Source organism: Ictidomys tridecemlineatus, chromosome 3, assembly GCF_052094955.1.
Source record: "Ictidomys tridecemlineatus isolate mIctTri1 chromosome 3, mIctTri1.hap1, whole genome shotgun sequence".
NCBI classification, from domain to species: Eukaryota; Metazoa; Chordata; class Mammalia; order Rodentia; family Sciuridae; genus Ictidomys; species Ictidomys tridecemlineatus.
The window spans coordinates 154745539-154765860 of record NC_135479.1 but is presented as its reverse complement, the minus strand read 5'-3'; the positions used below and the strand labels follow the sequence as shown (position 1 = coordinate 154765860).

At 37.1% G+C, this 20322-nt stretch overlaps 1 protein-coding gene and 1 non-coding gene across 2 annotated transcripts in view; one reads left to right on the top strand and one right to left on the bottom strand.

Moving 5' to 3' along the window:
• Positions 1-15943, bottom strand: part of Slc9c1 (solute carrier family 9 member C1) — a 65975-nt gene extending 50032 nt beyond the window's left edge. The window contains exons 1-5 of the mRNA XM_078041313.1: positions 15843-15943; positions 13372-13500; positions 12114-12279; positions 9125-9253; positions 159-320 (exon numbers count right to left, since the gene is read on the bottom strand). Coding sequence (XP_077897439.1) covers positions 159-320; positions 9125-9253; positions 12114-12279; positions 13372-13500; positions 15843-15932 — 676 coding nt within the window. The 5' untranslated portion in view covers positions 15933-15943. The remainder of the gene's footprint in view (positions 1-158; positions 321-9124; positions 9254-12113; positions 12280-13371; positions 13501-15842) is intronic.
• On the top strand, positions 4589-4665 carry LOC120884624 (small nucleolar RNA R38). The gene has a single exon (XR_005727046.1). It is a non-coding gene; the product is annotated as a small nucleolar RNA R38 (small nucleolar RNA).
• Positions 15944-20322: the final 4379 nt, after the last annotated feature.

Sequence of the window (20322 nt, the reverse complement as noted above, 5' to 3'; positions counted from 1 at the left end):
ATATTCACATATTATCTTTTTTGATAGATTATTTTAACCAAAAATAATTCCTTGTATTGATAATAATATAAACTTTTTGGCCTGGTAGTTGTTTTCCTAGTATTCTTATTTTGACTCCTTCTATATCATTTAATACTAGGCATTGACAGTTCACTTACAAACATAAAAGATGAGGTACAGAACTGCAAGAATGAGACTTATATGATGGACATCATCACCAAAAACTGTTGACATACACAATTGAATCAGTTTTGAATTTAGAATTCCAAACAAGAAACTTTCCAGAAAATATGACCAAATTCCATGCATGACATAAAAGCCTAAAAGAAAAGGGAGAAAATAGAAACTCTTAATAGAACTTACTTGTCCTTAATTTTAAATGATACCCTGGGTCAACTCTTCTTTTTGGCATATCTTTAAAATTAGCTCGTTGTTGTGATGAGCATCAGAGTGTGGATATCCCTTCAACACACTGATTTTAATTCCTTTAGATATCTCTCCTGAAGTGAGATTATTGGTTTATATGGGATTCTATCTAGCTTTTTGAGGAACATCTACACTGATTTACCTAATGACTATGTTGATTCACATTCCCACCAACAACGCACAAGAATTCCCTCTTCTTCACATATTCATCAACACTTATTTTATGTTTTTGACAAAAATTATTATAATAGATAGAGCTCATTTGTGACTTTAGTTTACACTCCCCTAGTGATTAATGATGATAAGTGTTATTGAACATTTTTTGAGAAATGTCTGTTGAGATCCTTTGCCCATTTTTTAATTGAGGTATTTGTTTCCAAGATACGGAATCAATCAAGTGTCTATCAACAGACAAATGGATAAAGAAATATGGCGCGTGCACACACACACACACACACACACAGCTATTAAGAGAAAGAAGAAGGAAATTGTGTCACGTGCAACAACAGAGATGGACTATAGGACATTAAAGTAAGGCAGGCACAGAAAGATAATACCACACAATCTCACTTATATGTGGGATTTAACAAAATTTGAGCTCATAAAAGTAGAAAGAAGGGCTATGGCTGTGGCTCAGTGGTGGTGCACTTGCCTGTGTGAGACACTGGGTTCGATTCTCAGCACCACATATAAATAAATAAAGGCCTATTAACAACTAAAAAAGCGTTTTAAAAAAACGTAGAAAGGAGAATGATGATTACTAGAGACTGGAGGGGAGGAGGGATACGGAGGAGGAAATTATTGATCAAAGGGTACAAAGTTTTACATGGTCAGAAACAATCAATTTTGAGATCTATTGCATAGCAGAGACTACAGTAAATAATGACTCATGTTTCAAAATAATTAATTTTAAAATGTCTCAACATCAAAAAAATTATAGGTAGCAAAACGGTGGATATGTTCATTAATTTAATTTCATTCCACTTTGTGTACTAATATGAAAATGAGATGGGACAAAGGACAGAAAGGTCATCTTAGGTAGCAAATGATCTGTTTGGAAAGAGGGAGGTTAACTGGCTAATTATCAAGGAAATGAGTTGTTAACTCCACCTAGGAATCACTCTTCCCTAACCCCTTGAGCTCTCTTTTCCTGCCCTTAGGCAAGGTAGGCAGGTGGGAAAGGCAATCTGAGATCTATAAAAAGGCAAGACACACCCACCCCTGAGGATACTCAGCTCTGGGTTCCCCTCTCTCTATCTCTAACTTTCTCTCTCTCTTAAATAAAACTTGCTTTAATCTTCAACACCAAGGGAATGAGGAAGCAATCCTGATTTCCAAAACCGGTATCAAAAATATCACATTGTACCCCACAAGTACATAAAAGAATGGCCTATTAAACATTTAAAGTAATATTGATTTAAAAATAGCTCATTTCCTGTGGAACACATACACGGTGTTTTCTTTTTTTGGTGTGGCACTGGTGCATGAACCCAGAGTTTCTCTATCATTAAGCTAACATCCCAGCCCTTTTTATTTTCTTCTTCTTCTTATTTTGAAACAGGGTCTCACCAAGCTACTGAGGCCTGCCTTGAACTTGTGATCCTCCTGTCTCTGCAGACTGAGTCACTGGGATTACAAGTACCCGCAAACACACTGGAGGAAATAATTTCTTTTTATTTGCTAAAAGCCACACTTCAGTTTGTAAAATTTGGTTTTAGGAGTTTAGGAGCTTCTTTTGTTCAGGCAGCACTAAGGAGTAAGTACATTTGCATCCAGTGCCTACAAAGAGTCAAAAGGTGTCATAAATCTTGGAGGTACAGAAATGAGCAAGAACTAGGAAATCCCAAACTCATGAAATTCACATTCTAGATCTAATGTAAGATGTATAGGGAACAGAAAAAGAAATGCCTCTGGGTGGCCGCTGGGTGAATCTCCTGCATTGTGGCGGCCTGTGGAACTGACTGCTTCTTTATTGTTGGGCATTTCATTTGCTTTAAAGTTACCCCTGATAAACAGTGCTTCAGTGTGTATTTCCATGCGTCAATTTTTTACGTTTCTTTGCTTATTTCCTTAGTTACTAAAAGTGAAATCACTGCACTGAAAGATGGTCACTTCTTTGCTATTCTTCACAGTTTTAGGTTTTGCTAAACTGCTTTCCACAAGGCAACCAGAAGACCCATGCCTTGCCAAGGAAAACAGCCTGAGCCACAGCACCAGGCACAGCCTGGGGCAAGGAAGCCCTCACCCCTTTACTGGGGCAGTGGGGGCTAGGGTGGGGAGAACAAGGCAGCAAAATTCAAATCCCAGCTGAGAGTAGGTCTTGGGGTCAGAAGCCTGAGGTGTGGTGGTACCCCCTCCTCCACAGAAAATCTTAATTAAGCTTCTCCAGAAATCTTCAGCATAATTAGTTTTAGGATTATCAATAAAAGAGTCTCTACAAGACTTCAGTGCAGTCAAACTTCCTATTTTCCTGTTGCTCTATTTTACTTGGCCACTTGCCTGAAAGAGATCAGCACTCCAGGTGCTGAACGCCCCCTTGCTAGTTTTCCCACAAACATTTATCCAGTATAGTAGTTTGTAGAAGTGTGTTTGCAAATGCAAAATGTGATTTAAAAAAAAAGGCGCAGATCCTTTAACAGGGCCTCTGGCCTTGAGCTGGAGCTTCACAGAGATGAATACATTTCTAAGATAAGAGAAGTTACCAGTTGGGCTCCATTGTAAGGAAGCCAGAATTAGATAGGCAGTCAGTATAGTTAGGAAGATTGAGTCAGGTCAGATCAAAGTGGCCAATTATGAGTGAGTCTGGAAGTTGGAGACTGTCCATGGAGGGATTGAAATGTTAATTCCTTCAGAGCCCTTCCTCCACCCTTATCAAGAACCTGCCCCTGCTTCAGCCTGTAGCCAAGATAACCTGTCCCAGGATTGCCCCTCCCTACAGAGAGCTATAAACTTGTTAATGTGTCCTTGGCTTCTCCACCCTGCCCTTCCCCCTTCAGCCCACCTGTTTCCCACCTTTAGGCCATCCCACCAAGCATTCCTAGGCCTAGTCGCATATGCAAGAAGGAGAAAGATCAGGGGGAAGAGACAGGAGAACAAAGAAAGCCTAGGAGATATAAACAAGGCAGAACACCTCACTTCTTGATATACCAGGATACCAGCTATGGCTGAAAGGCGAGTGACTCACCCAAGAGATTGTAATGGGGGGCGGGGGGGGGGCGCTATCCAAAGGGGAAGAAAGGAGAGGAAGAGAGCAGAGGAAGAGGGCAGAGGAAGAGGGCAGAGAGCGTGAGCTTGCAAGCTTAAGTTTAAGAAGGGTTGCTTGGAGACTTGGTGGGCGCTGATTGGCAGGGTGACTCAGGAATGGGCGAGCAGACACTGTGTCCCACCGGGATTGGTCGAGAAAACTTTTGGCTTTGGTGCCCTTTGGAGAGTAGTGGGAGGGGTAAGGGATTATGTGACGTTCTTCTTGGGAGACAGAAACTTAACTTCAGCAGGGAGAAACCCGATGGGGGAAATAAAACCAAAACGCAGGGTCTTCCACACACCCAACAAGGCCCCCCTTTCTCCTTCCCAGGAGAAGTCTACGTTACCCCTCTTTAAATAAACCCTGCTTTATGTGCTTGCCTCAGTGTGCTTCTCTGATGTTCAAACTTCAACATGTGATGAAGCGGGACTCACAGATAACTGGTAGTATCAGTAACAGCTGGCAGGGGAGGAAAAAAAGGGGAGGAGAAGCTCTCCCCTCCTCAGGTGTTGTCCTTGAAGGGTTAACTTGCCCAGAACAGTGAAAGAAAAAGCTGCTTTTATGTGAACTTGTGCAGACTGTGAACTTGTGAGCCCCTCTGCTTACATGCTGGGTATAAAGTTCTTAAACTCCCTGAAGTTGGGGTTCAGGGGATTGATTGATTACAGCAGAAGCTGTGCCCTCTGAACCTGGCTGCAGCCAAATAAAATCGTTTCCTGCTATCTTCAGTGCCTTGCCTCATCTGTCCCCTACAACAGAGGAACAATCCAGTGGAACAGGTGGAAAGAGAGAAATCAACCAAAGCAAAGGCTGGCCCCCTGAGCAGCAACAACTGCCTCAACAAAAACAAGTAAATCCTAAAATGGTGCTCTGAGGTGGCAGATGAAGGGGGAAAAGTACATTTAAGAGTATTTGTCCATAAGCTGAGGTTGATTAAAGTTATCCCTGTCTGAAATGGCATTTTTTGTGAAGACTTCTGATCTTCTGAGGTTCAGCTTTGTAACACATATTTTGAAAATACATATTAAAGTAGTTTCTGTTAAAATAAAGTGTATTATTCTTATTTCTTAAAAAAATATAAAAATTAAAAGTTTTTGTTCATAACCTCCATTGGTGGGGAGGCCACCATCAGGATTGCTGAAGTGACTGAGATTCCTTCCCAAGTAAACTCATTCCCCTGTCAGAAAGAGAGCCATAGTTTCTAGATTTACCAGCTAAAAAGAATAATATCTCTTGGAATAGTCTGAATGTGAGAGGGGAATTCCATGCATGGCTCTCCAGGCCACAGGAGTTCTCGCCATGGAGCTGCCATTTCTTGGCACTGAAACATGAGATGGAGGCTGACTCTGGTTTCAGAAACACACAGGCCTCTGGAGTTAGAAGACTTCTGTTGGAAAGTTATTTTCTCCTTAAGAAAGGAAAATCACTCCAGTCAGAATGGCAATCATCAAGAATACAGGCAATAATAAATGTTGGTGAGGATGTGGGGGAAAAGGTACACTCACACATTTCTGGTGGGACTGCAAATTGGTGCAACATCTATGAAAAGTGGTATGAAGATTCCTCAGAAAACTTGGAGTAGATCCACCATTTGACCCAGCTATCCTACTTCTCAGTTTATACCCAAAGGACTTAAAATAAGCATACTACAGGGATGCAGCCACATCATTGTTTATAGCAGTTCAAGTCACAATAGCTAAACATGAAACCAACCTAAGTGTCCTTCAGTAGATAACTGGATAAGGAAAATGTGGTATATATATTCAATGGAATATTACTCAGCATTAAAGAAGAATGAAATTATGGCATTTGCAGGTAAATGAATGGAGTTGGAGACTATTATGCTAAGTTAAGTAAGCCAATCCCAAAAAACTAAAGGCTGAATGTGTTCTATAATATGCAGATGCTAATTCACACTAAGTGTAGGGGGGCATCAGAGATGAATAGAGTTACATTAGATTAGGTAGAGGGAAGTGAAGGGAAGGAAGAGGAGAGGATGTGGGGATAGGAAGGATAGTAGAACAAAACAGACATTATGACTTTATGTGTATATATGACTTCATGACCAATGTGATTCTACAACATGTACACTCAGAAAAAAAAGAGAAATTATATCCCATCTATGTATGATGTACCAAAGTGCATAAATGCATTCTACTGTCATGTATAAATAATTAAAACAAATTAAAAATTTTTTAAAAAAGAAAAAAAGAAAGGAAAATAACATTTAATAAATAACATGTTTGCTGCCTAGTTTTGTTAGCAAGGAAAAGTCTCAAAGCAAATAAATTTGTTACTATATAACACTTTTCTTAAAATGCTAACATACAAGTTGGATAAGGTAAGAACAATACTCTTGTTCATTTTTCTCTGTTATAAAATATGTCATTACTTCAAAGAGTAACACTATTTAAGTAACTTCAGAAGTTTAGAAGCAAATTTACTCAGAAAACATCCGTTTAATTTCTTAAGGAAAATTTTTATTTCAAAGTTATTACAAGTTCAAAGTCCTCATGTCTAAGTAAATTACTCCAGCATGGTTTTTATTTCTGGAGTTATTACTATTATTATTTTAGTTTTCTAGCTCTCTAATAATAACCTAAAAATAAGTCCACAAAGTTCTGTTCCATTGATGGCCATCCAAAACTACAAGGCAATCTCTGTCAAAGGAAGGCAGTTTTGTCTACTGTGTTCATGAATTCCTAGATCCTAGAGTAAAATCTATGACATTGTGCACATCACTAAATAATTACTGAATTAAAGAATGAGTGAATTTTCACATTAGTACTCCCCCCCTTCTTCCTCTTCTTTCCCCTTATAGTGATTTTCAAGAAAGTCCTCTAGATTAGACTGTAGATATAATTTCTGATATGTTTCTCTGAAATTCTGTGACCATTATATCATATTTTATTTATTTATTTGGCATTGAAGATTTGAACCCAGGGACATTTTATTACTGAGACACATCCCTAGATCTTTTAATTTTTTTTTTAATTTTGAGACAGGGCTTGCTAAGTTGCTTAGGGTCTTGCTAAATTGCTGAAGCTGGCCTTGAATTTGCAATCCTCCTGCCTCAGCCTCCCGAGACTGGGATTACATGAGTGCGCCATCACACCTGGCAATATCTCGTATTTTAAATGGGGCCCGGTACAATACTATTCTAGTAGCTGACATGAATCTTCTTGACTGGCATGAACCATTTTACTTCTTTGTACTTTTCAGTTATCCCTAGGTTGACCCTTCAGTTTTTGTTTTTTTGTTTTTCTTTTGCCAGTGGGGTGGGTGCTGGGGATTAAACTCAGGGGCACTCGACCACTGAACCACATCCCCAGTCCTATTTTGTATTTTATTTAGAGGCAGGGTCTCAGTGAGTTGCTTAGTGCTCTGCTTTTGCTGAAGCTGGGTTTGAACTTGCAATTCTCCTGCCTCATCCTCACAAGCTGCTGGGATTACAGGCATGTGACACAGTGCCCAGCAGCCCTTCAGTTTTTAGGATGCTCTGGACACAGAAAATCTCCTATTTTCACCTTAGTCATATTCAGGAAGATCATATTTGCAGGAAATTTTTACTAGTTTGTTGCTCACAAGTCTCAGAGGCTGAAAGCAAGGGCTTCATATTCCCAAATTGGATAAGGAAGCTCCTTTAAGGAAGAGATGAGAAGTAGTCCCCAAGATGGGTCTTCTTGGGAAAGAATAGTCTTAGAAGTTTAGACCTAGGGTGGGCAAAGCAGAGGTGGATCAGAATAGAAGTGAACAGAGTTGTTGGATGTTCAACAACAAAGCACTGTCTAACACAGGAGAAAGTATAGCTAGCACCACACTTTTTGAGTGTTTAGAAAGGTAATTTGGGATAGTCTTCATTTCTGAGAGAAATGTAGCAGAAAGATTGCATTTCTTTTTTTTTAAATTGTTGATGGATCTTTATTTATGAATTTATTTATATGTGGTGCTGAGAATCGAACTCAGTGCCATTTCAACAGAGTGGCTTATTTGGTATCATACAGACCCCTCGGTGTGGGCTAGACCATGCCCTGGAGGCACCTCCCAAACATTCTTTGCTCAAGGGGAGAAAGGTGATAGTGGGATGTGGAAATGCTACAGAAGACGCCTGGTGAGTGGAATACTGTTATCATTTTCTCAAGAAGGCCAATAACCACTGCTTTTCCCAAAATGAGTGCAAATGCCAACATGATAAAAAAAAAGGTAAATAAATTCTTAGTATTATTATGAAAATATTCTTATCTCATAGATACCTCTTCTCCCCTTTTCCCACTGCCTAGTGATTCAGATTACACATTAAGAATGATTTTTTTTTTTTTTTTTTTTTTTGCTAGGCATGGGCATGGAGGCACATGCCTGTAATCCCAGAAGCTTGAGAGGCTGAGGCAGGAGGATCTCGAGTTTGAAGCCAGCCTCAGCAACTTAGTGAGGCCCTAAGCAACTCAGTGATATAAAAAAGGGCTGAGGATGTGGCTCAGAAATTAAGTGCCTCTGAGTTCTATCCCCAATACCAAAAATACCAGGGAGGGGGATTAAGTAAGAATGCTTCTACAAGTTTAGCAGTCTGTTTCTTGTCCTGAGTGATAATTACACAGATATATTTTAAGATCACTTATTATAATGCACATATGTCATTTATTTTATGCACACATGTGCATATGGTAAAGGGTGGGAAATCCCTCATGTTTCAGGGTTATCTGAAAAGGGTGAATGAGAGCACTTATGGCACCGCTGCTGTCCGCAAGCACTGCTCTCTGGCCCTGTAGATGGTTATGTAACTCACTTTCTCCCTGGGTTGACCTCTTTCTGTGATACTCCTGGGAGATAGTCCCAGGGTAAATGGAAGGGAAGCTGTCTCCTCCCACTACTGGTAAATATACGTCTTGGCTTATCCTCTTAGCTGTTCTGCAGCACCTTAACGACAGCCCCTACTCACATCCCTGTCAAGCATTTTGGTTTAGACTAGGTCTGGGGAATCTGGCTCTTTTAGGCCTCCTTAGGAAAAGCTCCTATCCATATTCACAACAAAACCACAACTGATATTAATTAAATAAGGATGCTGTGGTGGCAGTACTATATAAAGGGTAAATCAGTATATAATACTATTTTCTTTCTTTTTTGGGGGGCGGGGGGTGTACCGGGGATTGAATTCAGGGGCACTTGATCACTGAGCCACATCCCCAGCCCAATTTTGTATTTTATTTAGAGACAGGGTCTCACTGAGTTGTTTAGCACCTTACTTTTGCTGAGGCTCGTTTTGAACTTGCGATCCTCCTGCTTTAGCCTCCTGAGCTGCTGGGATGACAGGCATGTGCCACTGCACCCATACTTTACTAATACTACTTTATATCTATAAGCATAGTTTATGGCAAGATATTATGAAACTCATGTCAGCTTTCAGAAAATCCAGAAATCTTATTTTAAGAAATTGAGAAAAAAAAAGGGGGTCCTTACCTAGGGGTTTGGCCTTCGAATATTGTCTTTTGAAGTTAATATTCACAATAGTACTGAATACAATTATTGATATAACAGAGGTCATCAGACTTTCTCCACTAATTAGATTTGTGAGGGCTCTTGAAAGACCTGTGTGTATATATAAGTAAAGTATTAAAGCAATTGTCTAGATTATCCAGTTAGAAATGACCTGACTTTCCCACACATTCCTTTCCATAGATTAAGAAATCAAGCCCCATGAATAGAAAGCACCCTGGTATTACCTACCTTCGTCCTGATTTATGTCTGTTTATGATGATCTTCCAAGTTGAAACACTGATTGGTCATCTTTTTTCCTCTGCCTATACTACCTAAATTGTAACTTTGAGTATCTTTAATAATTTTTGAGTAAAAACCATAGGAGAAAAATATTATTATATAGTAAAATTCCCTTCTGTGAATCAACCACTCTATAAACTGATCACCATCTATCTATAATACGTCTGCTGATAGAAGAGAAGAAAGGCCGGGGCATTCAGTTTCTGAGACAGCTTATCTGCCTCGAGGGTCCAGTCCTCCACTTTCCTGTATCCATACAGCAAGATGCTGTGTGAAAAGATCCAGTCTCTTTTGTTATGAGACCTGATGAAAGCACAAAGATTCTACTTCTTCTCTGTCGCACGCCTGCCATCATCATGGCAGCATGCCTTGGCTTTCCCACCAGATGGGAGAGCCCAGCCCGTCTCATGGGAACTGCCATACTCATGAGGAATAGCACACCATTGTTGCTGTAAGACACTACATTCACTATTCAGCAAGTCCTGCTATTGTGGCCTAATTCTTATATTTTAGAAAATAGGATAGTATAGGAAAATGTGAATATTTGGAAATAACAGACTTAAGGGTATAAAATAAGCCAAAGAACAAAGAAAGCTCAAGACAATATGGATGTACTCATGTAGTCTACTGATAGTCCTGGCAGATTAATTTTTTAAAGATACTATATCATTCATATGCATATGTATATGACACTAGTATGACAGTATGTATAAACGTATAACCAATGTGATTCTGCAATTTGTACATGTGGTAAAAATAAGAATTCATACCCCATTTGAATCAAATGTATGATGTATGATATGTCAAGATCAATGTAATGTTTTGAGCAACCAATAAAAAGATAATAAAATTATAGAGTATATAAATGTATATGTGTAAATAGCAATATATTCATAAATAGATATATAAATGTAATTTATCAATGCACATTTATAAATATATATGAACATGCATTTATAAATCTTGTTTAGAAAATTCAGGCAAAAATGCTGCTAAGAGGAAATGAGTTAAAATTTTTTTGAAAGATTCATAGTGAGGAAAAAATGAAACTCAAAAAGGTAGTGTCAAGGGGCTGGGGTTGTGGCTCAGCCGTAGAGTGCTTGCCTAGCACATGCAGGGTGCTGGGTTCGAGCCTTAGCATCACGTAAAAATTAATTAATTAATTAATTAAAGGGTAAAAAAAAGGTAGTATCAAGATGGCTAACATTTATAAGAATAACTTTGCAAGATCTACCAAATAGATTATTTAAATTCAAAAATGACAGGTTAGAAAAAAAATCAGTAGAATACTGGGTTTCAAGATTGTGAAGTTAAACTGGGCACAGTGGTGCATGCCTGTAATCCCAGCAGTTTGGGAGGCTGAGGGAGGAGGATCACAAGTTTGCGGCCAGCCTCAGCAAGTTAGTGAGACTCTAAGCATTTAGCCAGACCCTATCTCAAAATAAAAAAAAATAGAAACAGCTGGGGATGTAGCTGAGTGGTAAAACACCCCTGGGTTCAATCTCAAATACCAGAAAAAAACAAAACAAACCAAAAAACATTAAGAAGTAAAAAAAAAAAAAAAAAAAAAAAAAAAAGATGTGAAATCAGATTCCAGGTATTATAGAACTTCCTCATATTTATTGAAAAGAAAATGCTGACACAAAGTCACATAAAAGTAGCAATGTGGGTTAAAAGAGTAGGGGAGGAAGACACAAATTGAGGATAGGGTGATTGATGTTGGATCGGCACTTCCTTCCAAACATTCACCTCACTCCTTTTCATGAATATTCAATTTTTCTTTATTCTTGTATTTGTTCATATATTTACACAAGCTGTGTCTACCTCATGCTTTCTTTCCACTTGTCTTATATAGGTCTTTTCTCCTTAACTGGCCATAACGTGAAGATGAAATCGAAATGAGTGTGTGTGTGTGTGTGTGTGTGTGTGTGTGTGTGTGAGAGAGAGAGAGAGAGAGAGAGAGAGAGAGAGAGAATATACATGGGCATGTCATATTAGTATTCTATTTTGAAGCATTTTTTTTTAGTACCCATTATTAAAAAGTAACTAGGGAGGAAATTAGTTTATTACTTTTCTTGTATGAGGCTCTCAGATTGTTTTGCTTTTCTTAAATTAACTTGGTATTTTACCTTTAAATATAGATTTATTTATCAAAAAGCAATTTATATATTATAAACACTATGTGATTGATAATTTTATCATTTTTAACTGTTTTAGGCTTTTGGTCTTAATGGTGACAATGACTCCAAAAGAATTTCTCTTTTAAAGTGGCATCATCCTAATGACTGTTTTCAAAAGAGAGAAGAAAAAAAATCAAAACAAGACTGGGTAACAGAAACGTCACCACATGAGTATGGAACAGTGTAATGCTTCATAATTGTTCTGTTGGCTCAAGTAGAAGCATGTATAAAGAATTCTAAATTATTCCTGTCCTAATTAACAACTAGACATAAGGCCTTTTTTGGATACTATCTAAGCCCATTACTGACACTATCTAAGCCCATTCTTCTGTCCTAACCCTCACTTCCAGAATCTTTACTAATCCTCCAGTTCCTTGCTAGACTACTTCACATAGTGGAAAACTACCACACCCAAAGGGATCTTAAAATAAACAAATGTGAACTATAAAATATGATATATTCAATACAGGAAATAAGAAAAATATACCTACCAAGGTCTCTTATGGCAGCTGCAGTCAGCATGGGGTCTGAACTCATAAGAATAACTGCAAATAGGAGCCATGGGATGGTCTTCAAAAGTAATTTATTCACAGATTGCAGATACCAAAGAATTAAAACATAATTAATCACAAAGCCAGGAATTGTGATTAAAAGTATCTGCAAAGAAAGTTCAGAGTAGAAAAATCAGATTGGTTTTATAAAGCAGATGATCACAATTTGTTTTTAGAAACATAGAACCAGATAACACTAACAGCACCTACCAAGAGATGCATGAATGGGAAGACCCTCAATTGGCCCTGTTCCAGCTAACCCCTGCCTGAAAACCCCACCTCATCCCACAAGACCAGAAATACAGGAAATGGCTTAGTGGAGATCATCTGAGTCAACCCAACCCAAATCATATCTCTGTTCTTTTCAGTTTCATTTTTTGTCATTTGTCTGAATTTAATGTACCTGGATTTGGATTAAAATGTAAATTGTTCTGATAGTTTTGTTTTAGGTAATGCCTTCTATTTACAAAACTGTTTTGATTACTTTGAAAGAAATATACATCCTGCTCCTGATCTGAAGTACTTTATCACAAGGTCTTTCCCTGATACAGTCCAAATTTCCCAAGATTTAAAAAAAAAAAATTAAATAGGGTTACATCTGCTTTTATGCATTTTCTTATCTGCTTTTATTCTTTTGAAATGTGGATATAGGAAGCTTTAGACTGTAAGAACTAAAATTTGATTTTTCTTAACAGTTTGTTTTTTTTTCCTAGAGCTAATATATTTCATAATAGCTCTCTTGTAGCTTCTCAGAATAAAAATTTTAATTGAAGTTCTGCCAGTCAGATTTTCAGAATTGCTCCCCCCACCCCATCATTTTCCTCCTGGGTTGCTAATGTGCTAGATGATTGCCAAGATACAGTTTATTCACTAAAATACTAAGCTGAATTTAGACTCTGATACTATGTACTTTTTTTTTTAAGAGAGAGGTGAGAGAGAGACAGAGAGAATTTTTAATATTTATTTTTTAGTTTTTGGCAGACACGACATCTTTGTTTTTTTGTATGTGGTGCTGAGGATTGAACCTGGGCTGCACGCATGCCAGGCGAGTGCGCAAACCGCTTGAGCCACATCCCCAGCCCTACTATGTACTTTTTTTCAATCCTTTTTGTTTTCTATTTTGTAGCAAAATTTTAAAAATCTGAAAATAAATTATATGGTTCATGAGTGAAAGGTATTACTGAAAAAGAATACTTACCTGCCAAAATAACTTTTGAAGCATGTATACATCCATGTCATATGCAACATTAAAGATAATTACTGGTGTAAATATACCAAAAAATAACTCTGGGTTCATCCATTGTATGGCATCTGCATATCTTTGGATCTAGTAACATAAAATTCTTTTATTCTTATTTGTCCATCTCTTTCTTAGTATAAAATATATACCACACACTCCTATCTCTAGCAACGGAGAAAGAAAATCTGAAAATGTATCAGATATAAGTGGCACTCATCTGAAATCTAGCAACTTGGGAGATTGAGGTAGGAGGATCTCAAGTTTGAGGCCAGCTTCGGAAATTTATTGAGGTCCTAAGCAATTGAGCAAGATCCCTATCTCAAAATAAAAACTTAAAAGGGGCTGGAGATGTACTTTAGTGATAAAGCACCCCTGGGTTCCACTCCCAGTACAATTACAAAAAAAAAAAAATCTGAAAAGTTATGACATAATGTTTGTTAAGTGCTAAAGTCTTAATTCTATTGGATTTTCATTATTTTCCATCTGATTATCATTGCCAATTACAGAAGAAAGTTAATGTACTTCTCTATGCCTATTTTATTTTTGTAAACAGGTATAGGAAACATTGACATAGGAATCAGAGAATACATAGTAGATTTTCAGGCATACAAGAGAAAAATTTCAGATGGATGGATTGACGCACAAATATCCATGAAGGAATAAATGATTATATTAAATTATAGAAAATACAAATATTTAGTCATGGCTTATATAGAAGATACATGTGAAAGTATAAAAGACTAACAAAAATAGAAACTGAAAAGTTAATAAAATATCTAATTGACATTAGTAAATCCGGTTATGGATATCCCCTCAACTTTCACTCATAAACACTGACTATTTTGGGGGTGATAATTTTCCACAAGTTACTTTTATTACTCCAGGTCTAATGAAAGCAGGCCCTGATTGTGTTTCATGAATACTTGTAAGGCTAACAGCCTTGGGATACAGAGCAAGAGTGTTTCTCCAGAGGAGAGTTCAGGTTTAATTTACAGCCGAGAATAATAAAAATAACTTCTCCCTCTGGGACAAGCAAGCAAATGATTTTACAATCCAATTTAAAAGATTCAGGTTCCCTAAACTCAGGTGTCTCATTTAATAATTCAGTCTCATTGGGTGTGCAGATTTCACTAACACTTCTTTGTTTCTCTTTGTGCAATGGGGATTCTGAGAACAAGCACAGGAAAAGGCTCATACTCTGATTATTGTTATTGCATAATAAATCCTCTGTCTCTAACCCAGGTATTCCCTGTCTTGTGCCTGGACCATGAAATTGTGGCAGGCTAGCTTGAAAGTGGAGTAAAATCTGACTCCCTTCACAACTCTTGACATGTGGTCTCTTTCTTTGAAGAAGTTACTGACAAATAATAAAGTTTATAGAAATAATTGAAATTGCATTTTTGTTAAAATCATATAATTATAAAACTTCTTTATGATAAGTGAAGTAATAACCTGCTTTTGGTTTTTTACATGAATGTGTGTTTTCTGTAATATTTTTAACATTATTGGCTAATTTTATTTGGGAAAGTCAATGATTTTCAGACAAGTTCTCATATCCATGCTGACTAACTAGGGTAGGCAAACTATAGATCCTGGGCCAAATCTGGCCTACTGGTTTTTGTGGGTTTGTTGGTAAATAAAATTTTATTGGGACCCAGCCATGCCACTTCATTTATGTACTACTCTTGGCTGCTTTTGAGCTGTAGTGATAGAGTTTAATAGCTGGACAGAGATCATAAGGCCCACATACTGTAAAATATTTTCTGTGTGGCCCTTCACAGAAGTTTGCCACAAACTCCTGGGCTATAGCTCTATTTAATACATACAGTAATGCATTCTATGTAACTTATAGTAAGCATTTTCCCTTTCTTCTCCCTGACTCTGTTCCCAACTATTTTAAAATACTACAGCTTCCTTGGCTATATCTGTAGTTTACCTTATTCCTCACTTCTGACTCCAGACAAGTTATTTTTTCATAAGTTCTACCCTAGATACGCTTACACACTATCATCTATTCTTAAGGAAACCCTATGAAACATTTCTGAGGCCAAAAGATGGTTCAATATTAGAATTATTTTGCTACTAAAATTCTGCACCAGCAGCACATTCTCCCTGAGCTTCTATCTTGTTAGCCAATTTCTTGTCTACGCTATTGAATTCTGCTGAAACACCCATTGGCCACTGCTGCGCAGGGGCTGTAGGCACGCTCATTCTGAGTTGCCTACATACTTTCAGTTGTGGGTTCTTCTTTGGCTATATTTAGATGGATCTCATCTTTTTCAGCCCTTGATCCTTTTTCTATATCACAAGCATCTCCATCACAAACACAAGTGGGGCAGAGAGGGGACGAGTATTTTTGTAAATTTTCTTAAACCATCTTTGCATTTATGTAATTCTTATAGTGCAAAATACTCATTTATTATACACACCTGGAAAGATGTAAAACTTAGTATTTCAAAACTGCATCCAATTAAAAATAATATCACAGGGAGAGGAATTGGAAAGTCTTTCAAGTGCATGTTCAAAAATGCTGCAAAAAAATGTTGTTACTGAAAGGCAATATAATATCACATATATAGAACTTTTATGTGCTATGATTTCTTAATACTGAGGATAATGAATTACTGTTCCATTGCTAATTTTCTATTTTTCTATAACTGGGACCTTCCCTCACACTTGCAGTACACAGAATCAGTGTAATTGTTAATCTATCAGTTTCTTGCTTTATTTCTCCCGTGATGTATCTCGTTTCCTTATCTTTAGTAACATTGCTAGCAATCATTGGTTGTCTGGTTTTTACTGAAATATTTATATTATTTTTTGAATACACCATAAATAAGAGGTTAGTTTAACTAGCAATTTTGCAATGAAAGATTAATGAATACATTTAATGAAAACTCCTGAGAAACATTATCATTGTTATCAAAGTGCAACAAATAAATCATAGCTTTTTCTTTCATTTAATTTTTTTCTGCTTTTTCATATATAATTCTTTTTTTAAAAAAAGAGAGTGAGAGAATTTTTTAATATTTATTTTTTATTTTTTCGGCACGCACAACATCTTTGTTTTTTGTATGTGGTGCTGAGGATCGAACCCGGGCCGCATGCATGCCAGGCGAGCGCGCTACCGCTTGAGCCACATCCCCAGCCCCATATATAATTCTTAAAGAAAGTGAAAAAAACCCCCTGAAGAACAGCACTTTATTTTGGTTCTTTGTATCATAACTAGGCATAAATTTATCATTTGAGTATAACTCATGAGACATCCTACCCTAACATGTGATTTTCTGCTCATTTGCTTCCATTATCCTTATTGCTGAGATTGAACCTGACACAGCCAGTAGGAAGTTGTGCATATTTTTAATCTGATGGAGAAGAATATGGAAGTCATATGCTACATAATTGTTTTGATTGAAAATATTGAGATAAAAGTATAAATTTAAGTACAAAACTCTTATTTCCCATGATTGCTACTTGCCTGAATTTCCCATAGTAGCATTTATATGATATACCCATAATGTAAAATTGGAGCTAGAATGACACTTACCTCCAATAGCACAGATCAAAGACAATACTAGAATGATTTCAGGGAGGTCCTTGGGAGTGCTCAATAATACCGTCTTGAAAAATTCCATCCATGTGCCAGGAAGTTTGTTATAAAACGTTACATTGGTATGGACTCCGTATTCATCCATACTGTTGTTTCTTGCAGTTAATCTGAATGTGACTTTATTATGTATCTCTGTAAAATTCAGAGAGGATCACAGAAGCATGAAGTTTGCCTTCTAAGAGGCCTTCAGGTGGTTTTCTAAAAAGAAGGAAAAAACACCATTATTTCTCCTTTAATTATTTCTAGTGATATCTTATGATTTACCACAATTAGTAATGCCTCTCTCTTATGATACTTTCAACTTAAATGAAAGGGGCAGAATCCCTTGTGATGCAGAATAGCCAGTGACACCTTGGGTTCACTTACAATACCAAGCACTGCTCAATTTATTATCCACTCCACATCTACCCAACTATTTGAAAGAATTCTTTTGTTTTTCCTTATTGAATTTTGTTTTTTAAATTTGTTCTAATTAGTTGAAAGGATTCTTTATATAATCACAAACAGATTACTTAGATCTGGGCATGCACATGTTCTGGCAGCAACTCCAAGTAGGAAGTTGAATGAACATCACTTCTCGGCCTTTTGGCTAAGATCAAGTGGAAGTTGAATGAAGGAATAATATGCCAATCTTTATTGTTGCTTTATCTGAACAGAAACTAATAGCTTATGTTGTTACATATTCCTGACCTTCTTTAATCTCATTTGGAACACCAACAGGTGAGGTTTTCTTTAAGTTTTATATCTTTAAACAGCAATAAAAAATATGAGAAATATTGAAACCAAAAGAACTTACTTAATACTGGGTTAATCATTAATTGATAAGGGTTTGAAGCAATAGATAATAGCCACCTTCAGTTAATTTTATCTACTTTACATGGAAAACAGAATTTACATCAAAGGTCTTAAACTTCCTTCAGTGAATTCTTATTATTCTCTCATAAGAGTAGCTTGGCATTTCCTAGTACCTGCTCATAGCTTTCCCTCTGACAGCCTTGCTAAGTGACCAGTTAGTTAGTTACCATTAAACTTCCTCTCTAGTTCAGTGATTTGTCTTTTTAAATTCAGTTTCTGATATATATATATGTGTGTGTGTGTGTGTGTGTGTGTGTGTGTGTGTGTTCTTTTATGATTATGAAAACAATATTTTGAAAGAGAAAAACAAATTAATACATGTTTATTGTTGACTTTTTAAAAATAAACATGTAAATATTTCAAAAGCACTAAAAAAACCTCCATGCATATCATCAAGTGTCTTTTATATTTCATTTACATAGTTGAGCTCATCTTTTTAATATGTATACTTCTTGCTGCTTTTTACTTGTTACTGTATTGCCAGTATCTAAAAGCCTTGCAGACAACCCTTTATAAAGGTTGGTCATATTAGCAACAAAGTAAAAGTACAGACTCCTGTGGTCAGGCTTCCTGAACAGAAAGGTCTGACTGACAGGCTTCTGCTGGTAGGTTGAAAGACTGTGCAAACTAATTCAACTCCATTGGACTGTTTTCAAATCTGTATAGTTTCACAGTCTATGTAATTTTTATTCCTGTATTTATTACTTTTCAGAATCATCTGGGGGAGATATAGTGATACTAGGGGTTTGGGTCCTATCTGCAGAGATTCTGATTTAAATTTAATCTGGGGTTCAGCCTTGATTCCCCAGGTGATTTTAATGTGTAGTCAAAGTTAACAACCACTATGATCTGCCCAATTCAGAGGCAACATTGCTCAAGTTTGACCCTCCAAGTGAACTTTTCAATATTCTTGGTAACCCTTAAGAGAAAGGGTATCAGTGTTCTCCAACCAAAGACCACCAGAAATACCTCTGTGATTGATAGGTATTGTTTATTATTTGTTGCCACAAAGGAGATTGCTTACACTTGGATCCCTGAGACCTCTCAGTAAAAGGGTGTTAAATAGAACCCATTATAAGACATGCACTTAGACTGGGTCAATTTTGGAGAGGGTCTAAGGAACTTAAGGTTCATTCTGGCTAGGGTGTTGTTGAAAGGTGAGGCCAATTCTCTGATTGGGTATCCCAATAAATCTAGTTTTTGGAGAGAGCTGACTAGGGTGAAGATAAAGCAATACTTGGTAGGAGAGTGTGGGAATGTTTGTTGTTGCAAGGGTTGCACAGTGACCTTGTTTTGTCTCACTTTGTTGTGGTTTAGGATGACCTTAACTGATGTTCTGTGGGATAGTTTATGTCCAAGAGGGAAACAACTTGCTTTAGCCATTAGCATCAGGCCTGTTCTTTTAAACACTGAGCCCCAGCTACGAGACTGCCTTAGTTTAGTGTTTGTTTGTTTGTTTCCTCAAAGCATACTTAAACTCCTTATCTTGACCTTGGTATATCAAGAGTGAGAGGTAGACCTGGAGATCTTGATGTGAGTGATTAAGTTCAGCTGTGCCTCGTAAGTCGAGAGATTCTCAACCTTGGTTACACATGGCATTACCTGGAGAGTGTTTTTTAAAAGTACAGATGCCTGGGTGCCACTCTAAGAGGTTAATTGGCTTGGGGTGCAGCCTGGGCACTAGGAACTTTAAAAGCATCCCAGTGATTCTAACAAGCACACAGCTTTTAAAATCACTGCTCCTGGAGAAGTCCCTGTTCTTTGGGAGGAACGTTTTGATTGTTGATACTTGCTCTTAATTAGATCAAACTATTTAGGAGAAAATTTTCATTGCCACCTCTTAACTCACTCACTCTTACTCCAAAGTCAAATATACTGGAACATAATGGCTCCACCAAATAAATAAATAAAAGATACCAGATGATTCTGATAGTTACACATTCCTACATGCTTTCAGAAGTTAAAATAGTTAAGAAGGGACTGGGGATGTGGCTCAAGCAGTAACACGCTCACCTGGCATGCACGGGGTGCTGGGTTTGATCCTCAGCACCACATAAAAATAAAATAAAGATGTTGTGTCCACCAAAAACTGAAAAATAAGTATTAAAAAATTCTTTCTCTCTTCTCTCTCTCTCTTTAAAAAAAAATTAGTTAAGAAGCCTATTGTTTTCTGAACTCTAAGTGGGGATACCCAGATACATGTTCCCATAGCATTTTTCTCATTATTTATCTAATAATCTTAATAAGTGTTTACACATTCAGTCCTAATAAATTCTTTTCAGAAAATAATGAAATTGCCAGAAGTCCTGATTACCCTTGAATTTCACAAAGACATGTTCTCAACTGACACAATTTCTATTCTGATGGTGAATATGTGGTAAATTCTTAGTTTAGTATCCCCAAACTTTAAAACATCCTAAATAATCTTTACCCAATACAAAGAT